At 41.3% G+C, this 25,257-nt stretch overlaps 1 protein-coding gene across 3 annotated transcripts in view; it reads left to right on the top strand.

Moving 5' to 3' along the window:
- Positions 1-25,257, top strand: part of cbarpb (CACN subunit beta associated regulatory protein b) — a 189,395-nt gene that overhangs the window by 130,189 nt on the left and 33,949 nt on the right. For all 3 annotated transcript variants that reach the window (XM_052037654.1, XM_052037655.1, XM_052037656.1), the window contains 3 exons: positions 5,089-5,251; positions 14,456-14,636; positions 24,464-24,616. In XM_052037654.1, coding sequence (XP_051893614.1) covers positions 5,089-5,251; positions 14,456-14,636; positions 24,464-24,616 — 497 coding nt within the window. The remainder of the gene's footprint in view (positions 1-5,088; positions 5,252-14,455; positions 14,637-24,463; positions 24,617-25,257) is intronic.

A 25,257-nucleotide genomic window follows, 5' to 3' on the forward strand; every position in this document is an offset into this window, starting at 1 on the left:
ACTCAACCAGCCGATCTACCTCACTCCTGTACGCCTCCTCATAGCCATCTGAGATTCTACCAACAACAGTGGTGTCATCGGTACAGGGGTCACTCTCACCCGCGATCCCAGCATGGACCAGAGTTCACAATGAGTATTTAGTTAAATTTACTATGCTCTGTTCTGGGGATCATTCATCTTCCTCCTGCCCTATAGTTTAAGCTGTTTAAATTAACTGAAAAGTTACTTAATTGAAATTCACCCACAAGCTGTGTTTTTTTTGTTCTTTAATGAGGAATGAAAGCATGTATGCAAATTATTACTACTGATCTGGAGCATCTGTAAATGGACATGACACCAACAGACTGAGTCATTTCAAATATCGTGAAATTGTTTTTAAATAAGACGGCAGTACAAAGTTGCCATGGCAACCTTCACATGTTTAAAGCTGATCAGGATATATCAACAGCTCTCAGTTAGGTTCCAATTATCACTATTTTTGAATAGACTTTAATGGATATCAAATATATCATTATAAGAAATGGAATAGAAAGACCTACATTTATATAGTGCCTGTTATGTTCTCAGATCATTACAATTACAATGTTTGAAAGACATTTAGACAGGTTAATTGATAGTAAGGGTTTAGAGGGATATGGGCCAAATACAGGCAACTGGGACTAGCTCAGTTAGACAACTTGGTCAGCATGGACAAGTTGGGCCGAAGGGCCTGCTTCCATGCTGTGTAGCTCTATGACGACAATTCTATGTCTAGAAAAGACTGCAGCCAATTTGTGCACAACAAGCTTCCACAAGTAGGGAGAAAATCATCTTTAGAAGAACTCATTATGCTTTATGCAGCCTGTAAAAATTTACAACAGAAAGTTTATTTCTGCCAAGTTAGATGAATAATACTTGGATATTTCATTCTCTACAGCACATGATGAAGAGGGGAATAAACAGAATGCATAAGCCCTGTAAATGCAGAAGTGGGAGGCACTGACATTTAAGAGTTGGATATTAATTTGACCTGACTCAAGGGATGAGTATTTCTTCTGCTAACAGTTGATTGTGCTCTTAGTAAAGTAAGTTTGGATGGTCTCAATCCAGTTCTGAATGAACTGGGCCCACAGTAAGGAACAGTGTAAATCATAGCACTTGTTAACATAAATCTAGCAATCCTGTTGTGAAAATCACAAGATTGACTGTGTGAATGATGGATGTGTTACGCTGGTGTAACAGGAAATTCTGTTTGACAATACTTTTCAGAGCTGTATGAAGGGAGTGTTTCTCTGGATGTTATATACTGTACCTGACGTTGACATTAGGTGGGTAAAGTTGAAACTCTTTCTTTCCCAACACATTAATCACTACAACAGACTTCTAATGAGAAAAATAAGTCAGTCCTTCAATTATAATGTATGTCTGCAGCTTTTCGTTGGAAGTGTCAGATTAAGCTATAGATTGGATAGAAAGTCTGAGAGATACAGAACCATAGAGTTGTCTGAACACCAGGCAAGGTCGTGAGTCTATAGAAAGACATTGTGATGTGGGTGGGGGAATCAGAGCAGTATTAAAATGTTGTCACATGTACCGAGGTACAGTGAAAACTCGTCTTGCATGCCGTTCATACAGATCAATTCATTCCACTGTGCATTGAGGTAGTACAAGGTAAAACAATACAGAATGCAGAATAAAGTGTTACAGCTACAGAGAAAGTGCAGTGCAGGTAGACAATAAGGTGCAAAGTCATAACGAGAGGCAAGGAGGGAGTATTATCACACTCAGTGCAACTGACTAGTCACAATAGCAGAAGCAGGATTACTTCAAAGTCCATTTTTTTGGCAGGCATTCATAGAATGGGCTGAATGGCCTCCTATGCCACAGTGATGTAAGTGGTACAAGTACCGTCTCAACCCTCCACTGACCCAGGTTCAATCCTGACCTCAGGTGCTGCCTGCGTGGAGTGTGCACATTCTCTCTGTGCCCGTGTGGGTTTCCTCCGGGTGCTCCGGTTTCCTCCCACATCCCAAAGACGTGTAGGTCGGTTGGTCGCTGTATATTGCCCCCAGTATGTAGGTGAGTGGTAAAATCTGGGGGGAGTTGAGGGGAATGTCTGGGGAGAATAAAATGGGATTAGTATGGGAGGAGTGTAAATAGATGTTTGATAGTCAGTGCAGAGCTCAGTGAAGCAATGGACCCGTTTCCAGGTTACAGGACTCTATGATAAATTGCTCTGGTTCCATGAATAGCTTTGACAGCCTTGTCCCCAGGGCCACTAACTATCCAAACTGATGCTGTCATTGAATGTTTGTGAATTCACAAAAATTCTATATCAGCCAGGATCTGTTTAAAAAACTATAAAAATAATTAAAAATTATTTTAAAAAATAAATTGAAAGACTGAAACATACATACATACTTAAAAACAATTAAATTACTTAATTAAATTCAAATAAGAAAATAAATTTACCTTCCTCCCAGTGGCAGATTTCCCATTTGTTTTATTCTTTCTCAGGTTAAACAGGCATAATCTCAGTGAGCAGATTTCTCAGCCTGAAACCTGTACAAACACTTGAGCGAGGCCTTGACGAGGTCCCACATGGGTAAGTCGTTCAAAAGGTTAGAGCTCCAAGGCAGATTGACAAATTAGATCCAAAATTGGCTTGATAATAGGAGGCAGAAGGTGATGGTGGAGGGTTGTTTTGTGACTGTAGCCTGTGACCAGTGGTGTTCCATGGGGATCTGTGCTGGCACCTTTACTGTTGTCATATACATTACTGCTCTGGATACAAATGTAGGAAGTCTGACTGGTATGTTTGCAGATGTCATGAAAATTGGTGATGTTGTTCTTAGTGAGGAGGTTAGTCCTAGGCTAGAGGATGATATTGAGATACAAGAGACCACAGATGCTGGAACCTGGAGCAACATACAGAAAGCTGGAGGAACTCAGTGGGCCAGGCAGCATCTGTGGAGGGAAACAGACAGTCAACGTTTCAGATCGAGATGAAGTGCATCGACACAAGATGAAGGCTCCATTTCCCCCCACAGAAGCTGCCTGACCCGCTAAGTTCCTCCAGCTCTTTGTGTGTTGCTAGAGGATGGCAAGATGGGTGGAGCAATGGCCCAAGGGAGTATTGAGGAACCTTGTTGTACAAGTCCAAAGGTCCCTGAAGATGGCAGCTAAGAGATGAAGAAGGTGTACAGGATACTTGCCTTCATTAGCCAGGGCATAGAATATAAGAGCAGGGAGTTTATGGTCCAACTTTATAAAACGTTGATTAATCTACTGCTGGAGTACTGTGTACAGATCTGGTTGCTACACCACAGGAAAGACGTGATTCCGTGGACAGAATGCAGAGCAGAATCACTAAGATGTTTCCTACGATGGAATGTTTCAGTTACGAGGAGAGACTGGAAAGGCTGGGTTTGCTTCTCATTGAGCAGAAGATGCTGAGCGGTAACCTAATGGAAAGATACAAGATTATGAGGGGCATAGATAAGGTTAAAAGTAGGAAAGTTTTCCCCATAGCAAAGATGTCCAAACCTAAAGGGCATAAGTTTAAGATAAGGAGTAAGAGGCTTAGAGGGGATTTGAGGAAGCATTTTCTTCACCCAGAGGGTGGTGGGGATCTCGAAAACACTGTCTCTCAAGTAGGTAATCTCAGAACATATAAAAAGTATCTAGACAAGCACTTGAATCACCAAGACATTGAAGACAATAGACTAAGTGGTATTAGTATCAATGGATACTTGATGGTCAACAAAGAGGAGATAGGCCAAAAGGCCTGTTTCTGTGCTGCATGGTGCCATGATGGGGGCACCTCATTGAAACCTACCGCATACTAAAAGGCCTGGATAGAGTGGACGGGGAGAAGATGTTTCCATTCGTCGGAGACTTCAAGACCTGAGGGCACAGCTTCAGAATAAAGGGACATCGCTGTAAAACTGAGATGAGGAGGAATTTCTTCAGCCAGAGGGTGGTGAATCTGTGGAACTAGTTGTCACAGAGGGCTGTGGAGGCTAAGTCATTGGGTGTATTTAAGGCAGAGATTGATAGCTTCTTGATTGGTAAGGGGGTTAAAGGTTACAGGGAGAACGCAGGAGAATGGCAGAGCAGACTCGAAGGGCCAAATGGCCTAATTCTACTCCTATATCTTATGGCCTACGGTCTAATGATGCTATGACTCTCTGACACCAGTTCAGCACAAGTGTCCCAGGGCCAACGCTCTGCCAAGCAGAAGCCCAGGCTCCAGACTACACTCAGGGTCGGTCCATTTATGGCTTATTCACCAGCAGATCAGGGTGAACCTTGGCAGATCTGCCCAGGTGTGGGGCAGTACTGAGCATGAGTCGACAATGAAATCCAGTGCAAACAGAATGAGACGAATGGCATTGTGAAGTTTTATTTGCTGAGAAAAGAGACAGAATCAAATGACAGAGAGAAGTCACACAATAAGATGAGGGTCCATGTTTGGCTTTGACCTGTGAGAGTTCTGCCAGACAAACAAAATAAAGACTCAGTTTAAAGAGACAATTGGGATTGTGCAGTTTTCCAAACTGGACAAGCTTGATAGTTCAGCTGAAGACAATTGCACTTATACACCATGTGTTTACCGGCCAAGACATTTGTCAAGCATGGCCCAGGTGCAGAGTTCTAGGTTTAACCATGACAATTCAAGTTCACAATTTATATTTTTATAATAATCTTACAGGCTCTTTGAATTCTCAAGGGCATTCTCAGCTGCCAGCTCTCATCTATTGGTAATGAAAGTCATTTAAAATGGTTTTCAAACAGAATTAAAAGCTTATAATGGTGACACAGGTTTCTTGTGATGCAGCTAATAATTGTTGGAAAATGTTCATGCTGAACAGTTTGTGAAGCAGTAAAAGGATTGCATTTTTACAAAGCTCAATAAGATCCTATCTCAAGGCCAGGTTCTACAGCAAGAGAATGCCGTTTCTCAGGCTGAATCCTTGCCACTCTGTTCTGTACAACGGTTAATGTACTGATTGCCATGGTAACAATGCATTGTGTCCAAAAGTACCATAGTAGATTTTAAAAATGAAACAAAAATACTGTAATCTGCAATAATTTTCAATCTTACAGAAATTACCATCAAAGTCGATGATTCTGAGTGTTTGTCAACCGGCAGCTATCATGACTTGGAAACCGAGCGATTTCTTTCCACCTATTCAACTGGTCGCAGAGTTTCTTTCAATGAAGCTTCGCTATTCGACCATGGGAAGAAAACACAGGAGAAAGGACGGAGGTAACACATGCACTATTGCCGCACTGATTGTCGTAAGTTTTGATTTTCAACCTGGAAGAACTAATCTATTAGTCCACTAAAATCAATGGGGTCCTAATCAGTTGCTTTTATTTTTCAATCATTTGTATAGGTTAAAATTTTACTTGAAGTAATCAAGAAACCTAGGTGTGCATGGGGTTTAAATTAGTTTGTTTCATCCTTTTTATTTTTTAAATTTATTTGGTCCTTTTCATTGTTTTTTAAATATCTCCAATTATCAGAGATGCACGAAAACTTTTCCAAAGTCTTTGATAGCAGTTGAACTGTCTGGGTTTCTGGGGCAGGGTCTCAGGATACGTAGACTGACGGCGAGCTGTCACCCTGAGCTTTCTCCAGATCTTGGTTACAGACGGTCAGGGTAAGTCTGGGTGGTCAGGCACTGGGCAGTTAGTCCTGGGCAGTTTCTGGATGAGCAGGAATTGTGAGGTGGCAGAATTGCTGCAAGACAAATGTGAAAGAATTATTAATCCAGTGTTTAAGACAAGTGCAGTGACAGGTTAAGGCATGCTTGCTCAATAAGTTCAACTTGGTAACGGCCAAGATGTTTTAACTAGAAGATTCATGGCACTATATTAGTTATACAGTTATGGAGAAAGGTATAGCACAGAAACAGGCCCTTCGGCCCACTGAGTCCATACTGACCATCAACCACCCAGTTACATGAATCTGACCCAAACCCATATTTTTCCTCCCCACATTCCCTTCAGCTCCACCCAGATTCTACCACTCGTCTGCACTCTAGAGGCAATCTATAGTGGCCAATTAACTGACCAGCCTGTAGGTCTTTGCGACATGGGAGGAAACCGAAGCACCCGGAGGAAATCTCCACACAAACAGGACCGTAGGTCAGGATTGAACCCAGGTCGTCAGAACTGTGAGGCAGCAGCACAACTAGCTGCACCACTGTACTGCTCCTGATGCAATGGGTAGACATGCAATGCAATGGGATAGATTGCAGAAAAGGAAAGAGACCAGTTTGTTGATTTGAAGTTGTTGGATAGATGAATGTTTAATTGGTACAATAATTTCTGGTTTTCTTTCCACTTTCAACAATTTGCCTTTGTAGGACATGTCAGTAGAGAGAAACGTTTATATAATGATCCCAAGGGTGGCTGGCCCTGATAATTCAAGAATGATGAATGTGTGGGTTTCAGGACTGAACCATTTAACATAATATAGAAGTGGGCTGCAATGCATTTGCTTATAGAACAGTTGATGCATTGAAATGAATACAAAGAAGAAATTTTACTGAAGCAATGAATCATAAGAGGGAAGATTAAGGGCAGAGCATGATCAAACCTGGGATGTAATTCTTGTAATCACTCCAAAATATCCCCTTTTTCCTAATTATTGCGGTGAAATGAATTATAGAGATTGGAAATTCTAATTCATTATTTCACATGCAGAGGAAACAGTCAGCAGGAGTCATTTGTGATAGATCTTGTTTACAGGATACAGCATCTTTAGCTAAGTTAGTCTTTGTTGGTCATCCCTAAATGCTGTTGCAAAGGTGGTTGAACTGGTACAGTTGGTGCAGTGAAGATGTTCCCACAGTGATGTTAGGTAGGAGGTTCTAGGATTTGGACCTAGAGATGATGAAAAAATGACAGATATGTTTTCTGGTCAGGCTGATGTTCAACTTACTGGTAAGTTACACATTGTGGCATTGATAAACCATACAGCACAAAACAGGCCCTTCGGCCCACCATCCTGCTAAAGATGATCTTGATAACCTTCATCTTGATAACCTCCTGCTGCCCTTGTCTTTCCAGATTATGAAGGTCATGGGTTTGGGAGGTTCTGCAAAAGAAGACCTGTCAAGTTACTGCTGTGTATTTTGTAGCTAACATTTAGATGGACAAAATGCCAGGAGTTGTAGGATCAATCCAAATTTATGAAATGCTAGTTAAAGCAATAGCAGTTTATTAATCTTCTATTAAATTAATTTTCAATCATACTCTAATTAAATACTTGTCAAACTTTTTGAGTGACCCTGAAATGGAAATTGGTGTACAAGCCTATTTCTCAGGTTTGATGGAAAGCACACTGATTCAGCAGCATTGCAAACTCCCATCCTCCAGAAAACAGGCCTGCCTCACTCAGGTTAATTAGAAGCCCTAACAATTCCCAAGAAAGGAGAAACTTTTTTTTAAAATGTACTTTTGGAGCTCGAAGGAGCAGGACCCCTGACTTCACAGAAATCCTGATCACTCCCCACCCTCCCGCAGCTCATTCTTGTCCAGGACTTGCCTAAGAGCTGAGCCAACAAGGCATTTGGCCTGACATTGATTGCTTAGCCTGGTGTGTGGGACTAATTTTTATTGACACATTAGCCTTCAGGTTTGAGTCCACATTATTTTTGGTCTGGAAACAGACCTTGACCAAAGTTATGGTTTTTCTCCACCAGTTCCCTGTCTCTTCCTAGTTTGGAAAGCCAGTGTTATCTTGCAATAATATCTTAACCAAGATTGTAACCAGAGTCTCAGTTTTCCCCAAGTACCAGTAGAGGAAATCTTCCTTCAGTGTTGCATCATTCAGTGCCATATTTGTATTTCCATAATATAACTGTCTTCCCTCATTCATTTTACAATACCTTTCTCGCTGCACTTCCACACCTCACCTTCAACAAGCTTCCATTTGGAGTGGAGCTAATCTGCAGGTCAAGTAGAAAGCTGTTCAACCTACATCATCCCCACTTCAGGCCCAAGGTCACTCCAGCTCAGTCATTACGTTGCAATCCCCAGAGGATGCTTGTGTATGTGCGTGATTGTAGGTCGAGCTCCAGATCATCTTCAACTTGTCCACAGCAGCAGTTGAGAAAACAAGTCTTACGCTCATTATCCATTGTCTACCAACCTGCCCCAGCTGCATACCACCACATAAAGGTCCACGACGAGATCCTGGAAAATGTAGGACACTTTCCATATCTCAGGAGCCACTTCTGGTTGAAATTCACTGTTGTTCTTCAGTGCACCAGCAAAGCCTTTGGGCACCTGAGGAAAATGTGCTCAAACCCTACACAAGCCTCGTGGTCTACTGGGCAGCAGTGCCCCCTGCCCTTCTATACTCTTCTGAGACATGGACTACTTATAGCAGATACCTCAGAGTCCATGGAACTAGAGTGGAAGCAATTCGTCCTTGTTTCTGAGGAACTGCTTCAGAAGAAAATTGGGCAAAAGAAGTACCTTGTGACTGAGATTGTTACTGTTTTTAGTTCTTACTCTCAAGCCTGTGACTGCATTTGGAAAATAGCATAGGGAATAGCCACAGAAGCTCATCTTGAGGTACAATTTAGACAGTTGGCTTGGTAGAATAGAAAGTAGGTCTCCATCTTGGATAAGTCCCCCCATGAGGTCTTAAAGGCTTCCACCTAGAACATTATTTTTCTCTATCAGACACTGAATAACCTGCCGGCACAGCGTTTTTGATTTTCATTTTAGATTTTTCCACCTGTCACAGGTTTTTCTTTACCTCCTTCCTCTCTTCATGTTTCCTAAGGCTCTCCCTCATCTTGCGATGATGGTTACAGTCTTCTCATAGTATATACCTGATGGATCGTGCCCAACAGTAGTTCCCCTTGCTGCTTTGCCTTCCCTTTATTCGAATTAATACTTCCTTCCTCCTGATGGCTGGCCAAGACTCAGTTTGCAATGTTAATTACATGTACACTCTGTACTTCCTGAACTGATTTGGAGACGTGAAGAGGAAGTTGATGGGAACTGGAGTATTCAACTTCAAGCAGTGCAAATCACAAAAGCCTTGCCATTAATATATACTTTTTTTTAGTTTTATTCATGGAAACTGTAAATTACAAATGAATCACCAGCACTTGGACCTCCTGCAGAACCTATGAAGTGCTGTCAGAAGCAAAAGGATAACATCATTAAGCAGATGGGTAGAGCAATGCTATTTTTCGCAGCGAGATGCCTGCTGTCTATTGCATGGCATAATAAATTATAATGCTGGTTACTTTGTCCTGGGACGTGAGATCAAAACCAGCTGGCAACTTTCCTCCTGTTTTAAATTTAACCCTTTAGAAGGCATACTGAGGCTAACATTGTGAAGCATTGAAGTGTTCTCATATTCACAAACCAGGCGTATACATTAGCTGTGTGCAATTAAAATAAGGTGTTGAAATTTCAATTTTCTCCTGACTTCTTGCCAATAAAGCAAGAAACACCTCAGGTGATGACTACTTGCAGGAATTTTACTGAATGCTTCCTGTTGTCAACTGCAGTTGGTATGGGAGACCGGTGGAATATCCAGGTCTAAGTTTTTTAAAAAAAATTAAGACTTGTACAAGACATTGGTGAGGCCTCATTTGGAATATTATGTTCCGTTTTGGTCACCCTACTTTTAAGCTGGAAAGAGTGCAGAGGAGATTTACAAAAATGTTGCCTGGACTCAAGGGATTTAGTTGTGGAGAGTGTTTGAGCAGGGTGGGACTTTTTTCATTGGAGTGTAGGAGAATGAAGGGTGATCTTATAGAAGTGTATAAACTCATGAGGAGTATAGATAGGGTGAGTGCGCACAGTCTTTTTCCCAGGATTGGGTTGGGAAATCAAGAACTTGAGGGCATGGGTTTAAGCTGAGAGGGGAGAGATTTATTAGGAACCTGAGGGGCAACTTTTTCACTCAGAAGGTGGTCCGTATATACTGTAGAACGAGCTGCCAGAAGAAGTGGTTGAGGCAGGTACGTTAACAACATCTAAAAGCTACTTGGACAGGTACGCGGATAGGAAGGGTTTAGAAGGATATGGGTCAAATGTGGACAAATGGCATTAGTTTAGATGGGAATCTTGGTCAGCATGGACCAGTTGGGCTGAAGGGCCTGCTTCCATGCTTTATGACTATGAAATAATCTGAATTAATAGAAGCTAAGCGTCTTTTAGTCAGCTTCGAATAATCATTAGATTAGATTAGTTTATTGTCATATATGCCAGGGTGCAATGAAATTCCTTGTACCCATCTTCTTCAGGGGTTTTGATCTTGATAACTCTCTCATAACCCCCACTGAATGAGTGCAGGTATGAACTGCAGGTGTGGACATATTTGAGCTCAGCTACAGTGCCCCACATGGTTGAATAGTTAGCTTATGCTCACTGCCAAGGCCTCGCATACAAATGATGGCCACTTAGCAAGGTGGTGCCTAGTACGATGGCCAATGCCCTCCAGAGACAAGAGCAAGAGAGAGAGATGATGGATACAAAAAAATTGCAACAGTTTTACTATGTACCTGAAAGCACAGTGTAATCGATGTTATTTTCTGTAGTTTGCACTGCACCAGAAAACCTCTTTAGAACTCAGTAAAATAGAAGTTACACTTTAATCTAAGTCAGCCCTGTAGCAGTATAAATAATCCATAACCTGTAGAGATGTATATTACCTGAATAATAGAGTTTGAAGAGTGACTGTTTTGACATCCTGTGATAGCATGTCCTTCTCTGTGACAGAGAACATGAATCAAATGTATACCAACAGTAACCCAAACTAAAAATAATAATTGTTGTTATGCAAAGGTTACCCTGGTAACAAGAGCATAAGAAATTGGACCAGGAGTTCATGACTGATCTTCCACCTCAGCTCCCACATCACTTGATATCTCTTGAGGTATATGTACAGAAGCCTTGACATACTCAATGACTGAGCATCTACAACTATCCGAATTCCAATGACTGAGAACAGTGTCCTCATCCATCCTGTGCTGACGAGTTGATCCCTTTTCCTGAGACTATACCTCTGAATTCTAGATTGTCCAATCCAAGGAAGTAGCCTGTAGGCATCTCCCTATCAGGACCACCTCAGAATTTACTCCGTTTCAGTGAGTTTGGTTCTCATTAGAATAGATAGTTCAATATAGAAAGAAACTTTTGAGAATGAAATAGGTTATTTTATACAGCAAGATAATATTGTCACAGAAACCAGCCTCCCCTCCATGGACTCTACACTTCTTGCTGCCTCAGTAAAGCAGCCAACTCCACCCACCCCAGATATTCTCTCTTCTCCCCCCTCCCACCGGGCAGAAGATGCAAAAGCCTGAAAGCATGTACCACCAGGCTCAAGTACAGCTTCTATCCTGCTGATAAAAGCCTGTTGAACGCTCCTCTCATATGATAAAGTGGAATCTTAACCTCACAATCTACCTCATTATGTCCTTGCACCTTATTGTCTGCCTGCACTGCACTTTCTCTGTGATAGTAACACTTTATTCTACATTCTCTTATTGTTTTCTCTTGTACTACCTCAATGCACTGTTGTAATGAAATGATCTGTATGGATGGCATGCAAAACAAAGTTTTTCACTTTGTTTCAATGTGTTAATCAAATTGCTAAATGCACCACATGATGTGTTTCATATCCACAACTGCCCAGCAGAGAGGGTGGAGGCTGGTGACCATTAGATATAGAAAGTATAAGAGATAAAATGTACCTTTGTTGATCACATGTTTATCAGAGACTAATATATACATACTCAGGGTAAAATGTCCATAACTAAAGATAGCTTGATATCTTGATAGCTTGTGTACAGATTCTTGTAATCTTGGAGCAGATACTTTGGTATACTGTCAAAGCTAAGTCAAAGATGATGGTGTGATACAATTTGCCCAGCCATGTTTCTGTCCTATTTTAAACATGCAGGGTTAACAAAAAGTTATATTCATAGAATATATTGCGTTGTCTAACCACAACTGTGCTCTAAAATTTATAACCAATTTCTTGTTCATCCTGGCTAATTATTTTATGCAGCTAACAGATCATAAGATATAGGAGCAGAATTAGGCCATTTGGCCCATCGAGTCTGCTCTGGCATTCAATCATAGCTGATTTATTTTTCAACCCATCCTCTTGCCTTCTCCTGTAACCCTTAACCCCCTTACCAGTCAAGAACCTATTAATCTCTGCCTTAAATACACCCAATGACTTGGCCTCCACTGCCTTCTGTAGCAATGAATTCCAAAGATTCACCACCCTCTGGCTGAAGAAATCCCTCCTCATCTCAGCTTTAAAGGGACGTCCATTTATTCTGAGGCTGTGACCTCAGATCCTAGACTCTCCTACTAATGAAACTGCCTCTCTACGCCCACTAATATGGTTTAATCAAAAAAACTGCTGCCTGCACTTTGTGAAATGGTAATATACTGTACCTTTAAAACAACTTACAAAATAATTCATGGAAAAGATGGGAGAATTAGCCATCTTTTATGATATTAAAATAAAACAATAATAGCTGGCTGAAAAATTAGTTTCATTTTTCTGACTAACTCTCCAAACAGTGTAAATCCAATCACGGAGGAAATACCATCATAATTGATTAATTAGACAGCTAAAGAGCTGGAGTAACAGATTTGTAAGGGATCATTTGGTAATGCAATTGACAGATGTTTCTTCCAATTACATTGACATCTATGTATTAAGTGGAAACAGAATGGATACACAGGCATTCTTTAGTTCACATGTTGTATATCCCAGACAGTGACTGGGAAGGCAATTGCGTTTAGGGAAAAGGAAGTTTATCCGACTGGAAACATGTACTGAAGAAAGCCCTCTGTCCTGATTGCTTTCATATCCAATGTAGATATATATCTGAAGTTAGGAACAGTTGAAAATAAATTTAATCCAAGCGTCAGGGCTGGTGAGACTAAAAATAACAAATCTTTAAATCCAGCATTAGCAGGAGTCACGGAATATGACAATCACACCAAATTGAGGGATAAACCAAATTGCAATGGGACCTGTGAAGAACTGTTAGGTCAGCAGGAAGTGTGGTAAGATAACAGAGATATCGACAGAATCCTCAGGTGCCACATGTATCAAACTTACAATAGGAAGGGCAAAAATAAGAAGGGCATAAAACCATTTGAAAGCCAAGATTTGTTAGATCATTCCCAGTGTCCAAGAGGTTTCCATTATGCAGAAAGGTTTTGGAAGATGGGGATATTGATCCTGTAAGTGTAGAAGGCTGAGGATCTCTAAAGGGGAGAAATTCGGCAGATGTAGCTTGAGGTAGTCAAAAAAGACAAAAACAGTGACAGAAGGCTGGAAAGTGTAGAGATGGATTTTGTTGCACAGGTATACACTTAACTAAAAACAAGTGCACAGATTCAAAAGGTAAGCAAAACAAATGATGACTTAATGTAAATGAAACACCCTCATCCTGTTTTCTGTCTGCACAGATCATTGTTGCTAATGAGTTGCAAACCTAGACAATTTGATGATATGATGTGAGAGCCCATACATCAATATCATTTTAATTTTGACTTCTAACACCAAAAGGCATACAATCCATGCTGCTCTCTTTTAACTCTGATTTTAGCTTGGGCTCCAGATCCTCAAGGACATCAGCTGACAGGTGTTTAACTATTTCTTTTGGCATTCCACTCTTTGCTAATCTTGCAAAGCACCAGGCTAAAACTACAATTAAAGTAGCAATCAGTAGAATGCTATTTGAGTACACTAAGCATTTATCTACTAATATTATGTATAACTATTCCCAGGTACATTGCACAGTTGTGCATCATGAGTTAGGTGGTAATATCTAAGAAAGGTCAAGTATTCAATCCACATTCTGAATTGGCAGCTGTTGTTTGGCACAGGTTGGAGATCAAAACTGCAGCTCTGTTTTCCAACCCAACTTCCCTGTGAATAGTTTCCTTGGCGAGAGGACAGGAGTGTGAAATTTACCCTGTTATTTTTAGCTGCTGATTTAGCTCCAAGAAATATGATAACTGGAGCTGAGGAGACTGAGGGTAGAGGTTTATAAGATTATGAGAGGCATAGATAGAGTAGACAGCCAATATCTTTTTCAGGGTAAGTTCAAAGGAGATGTGCAGGGCAGGTTTTTTCACACAGAGAGTAGTGGGTGCCTGGAATGCACTGCCAGGGGTGGTGGTGGAGGCAAATATGATAGAGGCGTTCAAGGGACTCTTAGATAGACCCATGAATGTGCAGAGAATGGAGGGATATGGACATTGTGTAGGCAGAAGGGATTAGTTGAGTTACTAGTTTAATTAGTCCAACACAACATCGTGGGCTGAAGGACCTGTTCCTGTGCTGTACTGTTCTATGTTCTAGAGCAACCAAAAGCAGAATGATAAAAGCTACATTGGAACCATTGACCTGGGAGCAATGCGCTATGAAAACATTTTATTTTCTTTCTTGATTTAGGTATACTCTGACCGAAGGGGATTTTCACCATTTAAAGAATGCTCGATTAACTCATTTGCACGTCTCACCACCTTCACTGAAAATAGTAACAATTCATGAGTGTGAATCCAGTGAGAATAACAGCTTGGCAGTGACAACCCACACTCCATCGTCCTCCAAAACCAACCTTTCCATTTTCCAGGCAAGTACCAATTAATTCTCATCTTTAAAGACTGATCATATGTTGTTAATTTGAGAAGGATATGAATGGAAAGTGCTTTTTTGCTTCAGTTGTCTCAAGTTTTAAAACCTTTAAAAATTGTGCCATTAAAATTGCTATAGTTATTGAGTTTCTTTTAAGTAATTTGTTAATCCCTAACTGGTAAGTTAGAGTCACGAAGAGATACAGCATGGAAACAGGTCCTTTGACCCACCAAGTCCACATCAACTATTCATTTAATCCTACATTACTCCAATTTTTAAAACAATCTCCCCATATTCTCATCAGATTCTACCACTCACCTACACACTAGCGGCAAGTTGCAATGGCCAGTTAACCTCCCAACCTGCGCGTGGGCGTTTTGGGATGTGGGAGCAAACTGGAGCACCTGAAGGAAGCCCATGCACTCACAGGGAAAGTGAGCAAACCTCACACAAGACAGAACCTGAGGTCAAGATTGAACCTGGGTCTCTGGCGCTGTGAGGTAGCGGCTCAGTTAGCTGCGCCACTACATCACCTAACTTGGGCCATGATTGATAGCTTGCTGCAGCAGTATATTGGATGCCTCAGCATGGTTCTTCCATGTTTGGGTTTTAGCCTTAATTGCCATTAGGGTTTACCAGTTCTCAAGGGGAACAGACAGGACAAGTAAGTTTGTCCAGTAGAATTGTAACCATGTAAAGGACCTTGCTTGGGGACAAGAGGCAGTCAAAGTGGCTGTAGATAAATATTGGGTACCATAGTGTAGTGGTTAGGTTATGGTCTGGCAGCTTAGAGCTCTGTACCATCTCAAAGTAGAGAATTGAGATCAAATCCCACCATGGCAATTGGGAATTTAAATGCACGTAGTTAAAATTTTACAAATCCAGACTCTTAAAAAAAAAATTATGTTCACCATGAAGCTGCTGGGTTGTTGGAGAAAAATCTGGTTCACTCACTTCCTTCAGGGGAGGAAATCACCCTTACCCTGACCGGCTTAGACGTAACATTAGGAGTATGGTTGATCCTTTGTTCAGGGGCATTTGGAAATGGATAATAAATGTTAATGTGATGTGGTTGAATAAAATATGAAATTGAAAGGACCACAATACTATTTGTCCATTTTAATAGAATTTAATGTTGGCATTTGTGAGATCTCACATAATTCCTCTCAGCTGTTACATCCATTTGAGTGCACACAGGCTGGTGATCTATTGGTGGAGTGGGCAGTAGGATCGTGTGGTGTTTCTACCGATGCCTCTGCTGCAGTCTAGAGCTGTAGATTTCCTCTTTTTGTTTGGGGGGGGGGGTGGGGGGAGGAGGGGTTACATGGGATTCATGGGTGTAAGATGGGTAAATGGAAATGTAGGATTGGAGGAACGCAGTGGGAGATTTTTGTGGGAGAAACAGGAACATTCTAAATAGCTAGAAATTGATTTGGTTTTACCTTTAAGTTGCTCAGCACCTAATAAGAGTTCAAAATGATATTGGGGTCTTACTAACGGATTAAAGCTGGTCTCAGTACCAGTGACAATGAAACTAAGGGATTGTCGGTTTACTAATGTGCTTCAAGGAAGGAAACCTGCCATCCTTACCTGTGATTTGTGTGACTCCAGACCCAGCAATTCTTTACTGCTTCCCTCAACTCAAGAGGCGACAAATGCCAGCATTGTCCCATCCCACAGTCGGGGAATATTATCAAAAATGTTCCACAGGTCCCCAATTTGTACAGTGAAAGTCAGCTCCTGTCTAATTTACCAGGCTTACCCTTCTAAAACAATGGCAATGCCCACAGTGAGACCAAGGAGTGTCCTCGATTCTGTCCCCACCAGACAGGCCCTGTGAAATTCTGCCCCTTCTGAAATGATCACTGGATGAGAATGCTGCTGTTTCATTTAACCTTCCAAAAAATGGAGCATTTGTATGTGGAGAGAGGTGTTTTGTTTTTGGTTGTTCATTTTCCGTTATTGCCAGAAAACTAACGTGGTTCTCCAGGCTCCAGCACAGAGAGAAGAAAATCAACCTTAAGGTCCTCTTCCTCCCCTTTAATTGCTTCCATGTTCTTACCCCTCCCTACTACTGTGATGTTTTCCAGCCTTATGTCACTCCAGTATCACTTTCCTGCTTGCTTCTCATTCCCTGCTCTGGGTGCTCCTCAAGTGTTCCAACAACTATGTTCCTTGTTAGTGTTTTCACAGATCACCTCCTTCTTTCCTCATCAATTCTACTTCTCCTTACCCTGACCCCGTACTTCCACTAGATTTATACAAGGATGCACATGAATTATACTGGAACTTCATTGCTAAATTATGGCTACAGGCTGTGTAAACTTTAATAAAAACAGAACATGCCTGAAGCACTCAGCTTCTGTGGATAGAGCAACAGAGTAAATGTTTCAGGTCAGAGGTATTAACTCCATTTCTCTTCCCACAGATACTGTCCAACCTGCTGAGTGTTTCCAGCATTTTCAGTTTTCATTTCAGATTTCCAGCATCTGCAGTTTTTTGATTTTTGTTTTTCGTCAGCTGTATGAAATTGGTTTGTACTTCCTTCAGCTAAGAAAACTGATGGTTGATCTCAAGCATTTGAAAATAATATGGAATTGCTCTCCATACAGTATCCACCCTGTTTTGGGCTTTGCTTCTCAACTTCAATTATCTCAGAAGTAGAATACAGTGTACAGCTATTATTAAAATATTTGTTTAGCACATGCAACTGAAGTCCTATTTCTCCTGTCCTCCTACGAATCCACTTCCTCTATGGAGAGGGTCTCCTGCAGAAAGGGCTCTAATATCAACATAAGGTGTGTAATCAACAAAGGATTGTGGAAATCAGAAGCTCTTTCCCTCTCTTGGCCCCCTGAAACAAAAAAGGAAATAGGAATGCGACTATCTGTAAATTCCCTGGCAAAGCACGCATCATCCTGTCTCAGCGATAGACTGTTGTTTAAATCCTGGAGCTTGCTATGTAACAGCATTGTGGGAGTGCCTTCACTACAAAGACTGCAGCATTTCTAGAAGGCAACTCACCACCAGCTTCCCAAAGCCATTTAGGGGATGGTTAACAAGTGCTGATATCCTTATCCTAAGAGAGAATAAGTAAAAAGGTTGTGGAAGCTGGGATAATTGAAACTTTCAACCTGCAGGCTGTTAGACTTTTGTTGGATAATGATATCATGGGATGTGGCACAGGGACATGTGTCCTGGAATGTTCATTTTTATTCTTCCTGGACAGTTGACTCAAATTGTCGAGATTTACTCATGTAAGTGCCTGCAATTTTTGGGACTCCTACGTGAATCCAGAAGTCCCAAATTTAAGGGCCAAGCTCAGGCAATGATTTGCAAACTGCACGCCACCACTGGACTCCACATGGAATCCAACAGTGAAGCAGGAACGGGCTGAGATTCCTTGCTCCCTGAGTGTGCTGCAGGATCTACCAATCTGTTCATTTCAATAGGTGAGAGGAAGAAAGTTAACAATAAGGTACGTTACATTTTGTCAATTATTTGCACTTGCTTTGATGCTTTTAAATTATTTAACTTACTTTTTATTATTTAAATGACTTTTGCATTTTTAGCAATTTTTAGTTATTTAATTCTTAAGTCATCTTGAAATGACTTTGAATGTCAGGGAATGAAGGAAACTGACGTTTTCAGTAGAGGAGTGTCTAGGCCAGGGCACTACCATCTGCCAAAGTTTTCCAGAGGAGCTTAGTGGGTGAGAGCAGAACAAGCCAGTCACAAGGTACAAGGCACTTGTGTGACCAGAGCCTGGCCACTTGGCTCCTAGGTGGTCTCACCCAGCCAAGATTGGTCACATGAATTGGAATCAGGCAAGTTCAAGGCAATAGGAAATTGGATTAAAACAGAGACAACAAGTAATTCTGCAGATGCTGGAATCTGGAGCGATACAGAAAAAGTGCTGGAGGGACTCAGCAGGTGAGGCAGCATCTCTGGAGGGAAATAAACAGTCCACATTTCGGGCCGAGACCCTTCATCAGGACTGGAAAGGAAGAGGGCGGAGGCCAGAATAAGAAGGTGGGGGGGAGGGGGAGGAGCACACGTAGGCAGGGGATAGGCATGTTCAGGTGATAGGTGAGTTCAGGTGATAGACGAGTCCCAGTGAGAGGGGGAAGGTAGGTGGGTGGAGGAGTGGGGGGGAAGATGTAACGAGCTGAGAGGTGATGGGTAGAAGAGGCAAAGGGCTGAAGAAGGAGGGATCCAGTAGGAGAGGGCAGTGGACCATGGAATAAAGGATGGGGGAGGGGAGGAGAGGAGATGGGCAGGTCATCAAGGTGGGGGAAGGGAGCCATAGGAATAAAGGAAGACAAAGGAGTGGGGTGGGGGGAGAAAGAGAAGGGGTGGGGTTACTGGAAGTTAGAGAAGTCGGCATTGAGGCCATCAGGTTGGAGACTCCCAAGGCAGAATATGAGCTGTTGTTCCTCCAGCCTGCGTCTGGCCTCAACGTAACAGTAGAGGAGGCCATGGATAGACATGTCAGTATGGGAGCGGGATGTGGAATTGGAGTGGGTGGCCACCGGGAGGTCCTGGCTGTTGCGGCGGATGGAGCGAAGGTGCTCGACGAAGCGGTCACCCAATCTGCGTTGGGTCTCATCTATGTACAGGAGGCTGCACTGGGAGCACCGGATGGAATAAGTGACACTGGAAATTGGATTAATGCAGGATTAGTGTAAATGGATGGTGGATGGTTGATGGTCAGCAGGGACTCAGTGAGCTGAAGGGCCTGTTTCTGTGCTGTATCTCTCTGATTCTTCATGGGACAGCAGACCCGGTCAGTCATTATCACCATCCTATGATGGGATAATCTAACCCCCCCCCACCCACTCTCCCCACCCCCCCAAGATAGAACACTAGTCTAGAAAACTTAGAGAGTCTAATCAATACTCCATCAGCTTTAAGTACGTGACTAATTCCTTGACCAGAACCTATACCAGCTAACTAACAGGTTTTACCGACTCAATCAATCTCACATTGTGCTCTTCTGGGAATTATGAAGCTTTATGAATTGTATCTCAGTACAACAAGGATGACTGGAAAGGCCTGAAATTTATTAAGATCTGTTGATATTATGTACAGTTTTTTGTTGTTAGATCAGAGGAGATTTTCATTTGCAAATTAATCTTGCTTTGGTTGGCAAAGTAAATTGGTCCATTATTGTCACATGTTCTGAGGTACAGTAAAAAAAATCTTGTCTTGCATACTGTTCATGCAAATCAATTCATTACAACAGTGTGTTGAGGTAGTACAAGGTAAAACAATAACAGAATACAGAATATAAAGTTACAGAGAAAGTGCAGCTCAGGCAGTCATAACAATTGTGAAGTCAAGATTGTGAGGTCTTGATTGTGAGGTCCAGAGTCCATCTTATCGTACTAGGAGACTGTTCAATAGTCCTATAACAGCGAGACCGAAGTTGTCCTTCAGCCTGGTGGTACATGCTTTCAGGCTTTTGTATCTTCTGCCTGATGGGAGAGGGTGGAAGAGAGAATGTCCAGGGGTGGGTGGCGTTTTTGATTACGTTGGTGGCTTTACTGAGGCAGCGAGAAGTGTAGACAGAGTCCACGGAGGGGAGGCTGGTTTCTGTGATGTACTGAGCTGCGTCCGCAACGCTCTGCAGTTTCTTGCTGTCATGGGCAAAGCAGTTGCCATCTCAAGCCATACCATACCAATGGTTTGTTTCATTTTCACCTGTGCTCAGTATAAATATTAGCGATAAAATAAAAATGTAGAAAGATGGACCTCAATGCAGCATAACCTGCTGTTGGCAATGGAAGGATTCCACATGCATTGAGCACCTTCTATCTGTCCTTGTGACATGTTGGGATTTTAGAAATCTGTATAGGTTTGAGGATAATTTGCAGAAAGTAAACAATATTTTACATCAGGAACTATAAATCAAGGAAGGATTTGAAGATTGGGTAATTGAAATATACGTAACACGTAAATTTCAGCAAAGCGATATGATAACAGTTTCAAGTTGTATTAGGTAAACTCAGTGGCACAACAGTTAATGCTGTGGCTCACAGCTCAGTCCTGACCTTGGGAACTGTCTGTGTAGAGTTTGCACATTCTGTTCATGACCACAAAGATTTCCTCTGACTTCATTGGGTTTTTTTTTGCCCGAAAGATATGTTGGAAGGTCAGTTGACTGTAAAATTGTCTATTAGTATAGGTTAATGGCAAAATGGGGAGTTGATGGGTGTGTGATAAGGGGATATATGGAGAAGGGGAATAGGACTAATAGGATTGCTCTTCTGAGAGCTGACATGGACCCAATGGGCCGAATTACCTCCTTCTGGGTTGTTATAACATATTTAAATTACATTAATGGAGCATACAAGATGTCCAACAGCACTTGACAGGGAATTAATTTCTATGGAAAACGGAGCTCAAATACGTCAAAAGCAGAGGCTTTGGAAAAACCGTTTAAAATGAGGGCAGAGAAATCAGAGGTTGAGGCTCTTCATAAAATCATAGAACGATACAGCACAGAAGGAGGCCAGTCTGGCATTGTGCTTGTGTTGGCTCTTTGGTGGAACTACTCAGCCTGTTCCAGAAAGTAGTGCAATTGCCATCTATTGTGGAATGAAATGGATGTTGCTAATATTAGTGGAAGAATTCTGAGCAGATTTATACACCGTTCCTTTCTGCCCTATTTTGTACAGACATTAATCAAACTAACACAAATGGGTTAAAGACTGCATTAAAATAGAAGCTGAGGACTGCAACATGAGCTTGTTACCTTCTCAATGATATTGTGATATAAAATGTGGCTGGAAATAGATAGGAGCTGGCAGGTGAATATTTTGTGGCATAATGCCACAAATTAAGCAAAGTCTTTTATATCACGATGTTGCCAGTGAACTACTGTGGAACTTAATCCAGCCTACTGTCTTTGAAGGAGTATATTGTAATGGCTCTCATCATTTAGTATTTTCCCCACAGTTCCTAGTATTCACAACTGACGTCCAGCTGGTAATGTCACTGGTGAAAAATTTCAACAACTTGCTGTCAGTTGGTGAGAGTTACAGATTCAGATTTATATTAGTCATATGATTTACATTTTATATATTACTCCAGAAAAACTTTCAGACTTAATTAATATTGAAGTCAAGCTTTATATCTTTATCTCCAATGCATACAAATCAGAATATGTCTTGGACTGAGATATAACAGTTCAAGTCCAAGGGAGTTACATATGGTAGGAATTAGAGGTGTTAGTTCAAGCAATAAATAAAGGAAAAGGGCATTAACCTGACACATTTAATATATTCACTTCATGGAACAATGCCAGATTGATTATCTAGTGGGTGGCAATGGTATGACATGGTTTAAGTAAGTTTAAATGGATGCTATGTTAGACAGCTACAAGTGTTGCAGTCAAGACAATTGAACTGAATACCCCTTCATTTTTATCTTGAACTGCCTAAGTGCATTGATATTTCAACATGCTTCGGTAGCATGTTCTAAGATGTACATTTATAAGCAACAAAGTTCTAAATCCGTTGTAGGACATTGCTTTGGGTGCATTCTTCGCTTAGCTTATTTCAGTCATGAGTTTTCCAACACAAGTAGTCAAAAGAGTCCATGTTATCTGGGAGGATACCTCCATGCATTCTGCCCTTGTCGACTTCTCAAGGAAATACCAGTGAGGATAATGACCTGGCAGAAGGTGGTAACTTTAACTGTCAATGTGACTTTGACTCTGTGAGTGTTGTAATTGTTACCAATTTCAATTGAATTCAATTTTACACGGACAGAAGGTTGATGCATCTCTTAAGTGAAGTTATTTTAATCATCATAAACACCTGATTTCCTGACGACCAATAAAAACCAACAGAAAAGCTCTAACTTAAGGCAGAGGTAGATAGTTTGTATGGAACGGGGTGAAAGGTTCCCATGCATAGACATGAATGTGGAATTGAGTCTATAATCTTATTAAATGTTGGAGCAAGCTTGAGGGGCTGACTGGCTCATTCCTGCTCCTGGTATATTAAAAAAAACCTGCAGTAAAGATTAAAAATGGTGGGTGCGTGGAACGCACTGCCGGCAGAGGTTGTGGGGGTAGATACATTAGGGACATTTAAGAGACTCTTAGATAGATACATGAATGATAGAAAAATGGGGAGCTATGTGGGATAGATCTTAGAGCAGAATAAAATGTTGGCACAACATCGTGGGCTGAAGGGCCTGTACTGTGCTGTAATGTTCTATGTTCTAAAAAAACCTAAAATTTCAACCCTTACTAATAACCAATGATCCAATAACTTTATCTTAAAACATTAGCATATTATGATGCTGTGGTTGATAATGTAGTGAAATATTATCTCCTTTTTATTAAACTAATAACTTCCATCAATATGATATTTTGATTTACGCATCTTACACATTGAACCCAAGCTAGCAGGGTGACGTTTCAATAGCATTAATGTGCATTAGTTCAGACGTTTTCTGTCCAGAACACTACTATTTTATTGGTTAAATACCTTTGCCTTAAAATCATTCATGCAGGAATCACATCTTTTTGTAGCTAAGTAACTCATATAAATCTGAATTTGACCACTGCATTTTTGAAATGTGCCTGATGTCTTTTCGGTTCAAGGAGCTGACTTCTTGACTGTTGTCATTTACTGTTGTAAACACCAGACCCACTGGTAGATCCATGACAGAAGCATTGCATTCTGCTTGAAGATTCCAGTCTTGAGTCATGTTCATACTCCTGGTTGCCACCTTGGGTAAGTTTCCCAATTTTAGATGGTTCCACTAGAGGAGAGGAGGAAACCTTGCTGTAGCAATCAACTATGTTGATCAAAAACAGGATTGACTGTGAACATTGGCAGCCCTGCCCTGTCCCAGTTGGGGAGTATAATGCAGAAGCCCACAATCTCACCACCAATGTCCAACTCTACTACAACCCCTCTATCCCCTGGCCCAGCACCAGTAAATGCATCTCAAGCTGTAACCAGCCAAATAATCAAAAGCAAAATATTCCAGGAGTTGGAAAATCTGAATTAAAAATGGGAAATCTGAATTAAAAACAACAAATTACTGTAAATTACAGGTCAGATATTAGTGGAGAGAGAAATTTCAGGTTACCAACCATTCTAATAAAATGTGCTGCTCTGAATTGTTAGCTCTCAACTTTTCTGTTCTCCACAAATGCTGCTTGACCTTCTGAGAACTTGATACCATTTGGGCATGATAGCACCATGGTGGTGGTTACTTAACTAGTAATCCAACCATCTGGGTCAATGATCTGAAGACACAAGTTCCAATTGTTGTTGGTGGGGAAATGTAAATTCAGATGATTAAATAAATCTGGGATGCAATACTAATACTAGTGACCATGAAGCTACCAGATTGTCATTGGAACCCACCTGGTTCACTTCAGTAAAGGAAACTTGAGGCCTTATCCAAAATAGCCTCCACTGGAACCACCACAACATGGTTGAGTCTTGAATGCTCTCTGAAAATGACCCAGAGAGCTACTTAATAGAAGGGCTATACCTGCGATATCTTGAGAATGAATGGAAAAAATATTCTCTTTTTATTCCAAGCAACACAAACAGGAAGACCTATTTTATTGCAAAGAAATCTGTTTATGTAGATGCAGGAACAAAAAAATAACGCATGGAATCATAACATGTTTTTCACGGTGTGTTGACATCCTCTTTAGTTTGCCATTCAACAAAGACTGCTCCAACTTTAGAGAGGTAACGATTAAGGTTATTGAAGCTCAGCGTCTTTAGAGCTGTTCTTGATAGTTGCCTTTCAATTGTGAATTTAGCTTATTTCTAATTTTGTTTGCAGCCCATCACAAATCCACTGCCACAAACAGCTCTGACAAGCCTCTCAGTCAATCCCAGCTCTGCCCTGCCTGGGGATACAATCAATTCATCAGTTAATACTACCTTTGTTGATGCAAATGTTCCTGCACCTGCTGATTCTGGAGAAGGTAGCGTGGTAAGTAAAACTGCATCAAATTAAATAGAATCTCCAACAAAGAAAGAGGCCATTTGGCCCCATCTGGTCTATGTGCCACATGGGCATCTGCCAATGCTGATTACCTTTTTCCAACTTGCCCCTCTCCCTCCATCCACATTTCCCGCATATACATATTGAGCCTTCACTTAATTGCATCAATGCCATTTGCTTCAACCATTTCATGTGGCAGTGAGTTCCACATTTTCACACTCTGGTAAAGAAATTCCTCCTAATTTCTTTACTTGATCTACTACTGGCTATTTCATATTAATACCCCATTGTAATGGTCTCACCATTACACCATATCCACCCCAACAAACCATTCTTGATCTTAAAGGCCTCCACCACATCTCCTCCGTACCCAGGAGAGGAGCTGCAGCCTGCTTGAATTCTCCTAATAGTTGCATTCACTGGGGAATCTCTTCCAGACCTTCATTCTTTGGAGTTTTAATATGAAAAGCAGATGCAGTGCTTGGTAAGTACTGTGTGATGCACTGCAGTTACTCTCTACTGATTCTTTGGCTGAATCTCCCAAGATGTCAACTCTAACAACCAAAAAGTCAAAAGTAGCAGGTGAGTGGGAAAGCCACCAACTACAACCTTCTCTCCAAGCTGCACAC

Source organism: Pristis pectinata, chromosome 24 (genome assembly GCF_009764475.1).
Source record: "Pristis pectinata isolate sPriPec2 chromosome 24, sPriPec2.1.pri, whole genome shotgun sequence".
NCBI lineage: Eukaryota > Metazoa > Chordata > Chondrichthyes > Rhinopristiformes > Pristidae > Pristis > Pristis pectinata.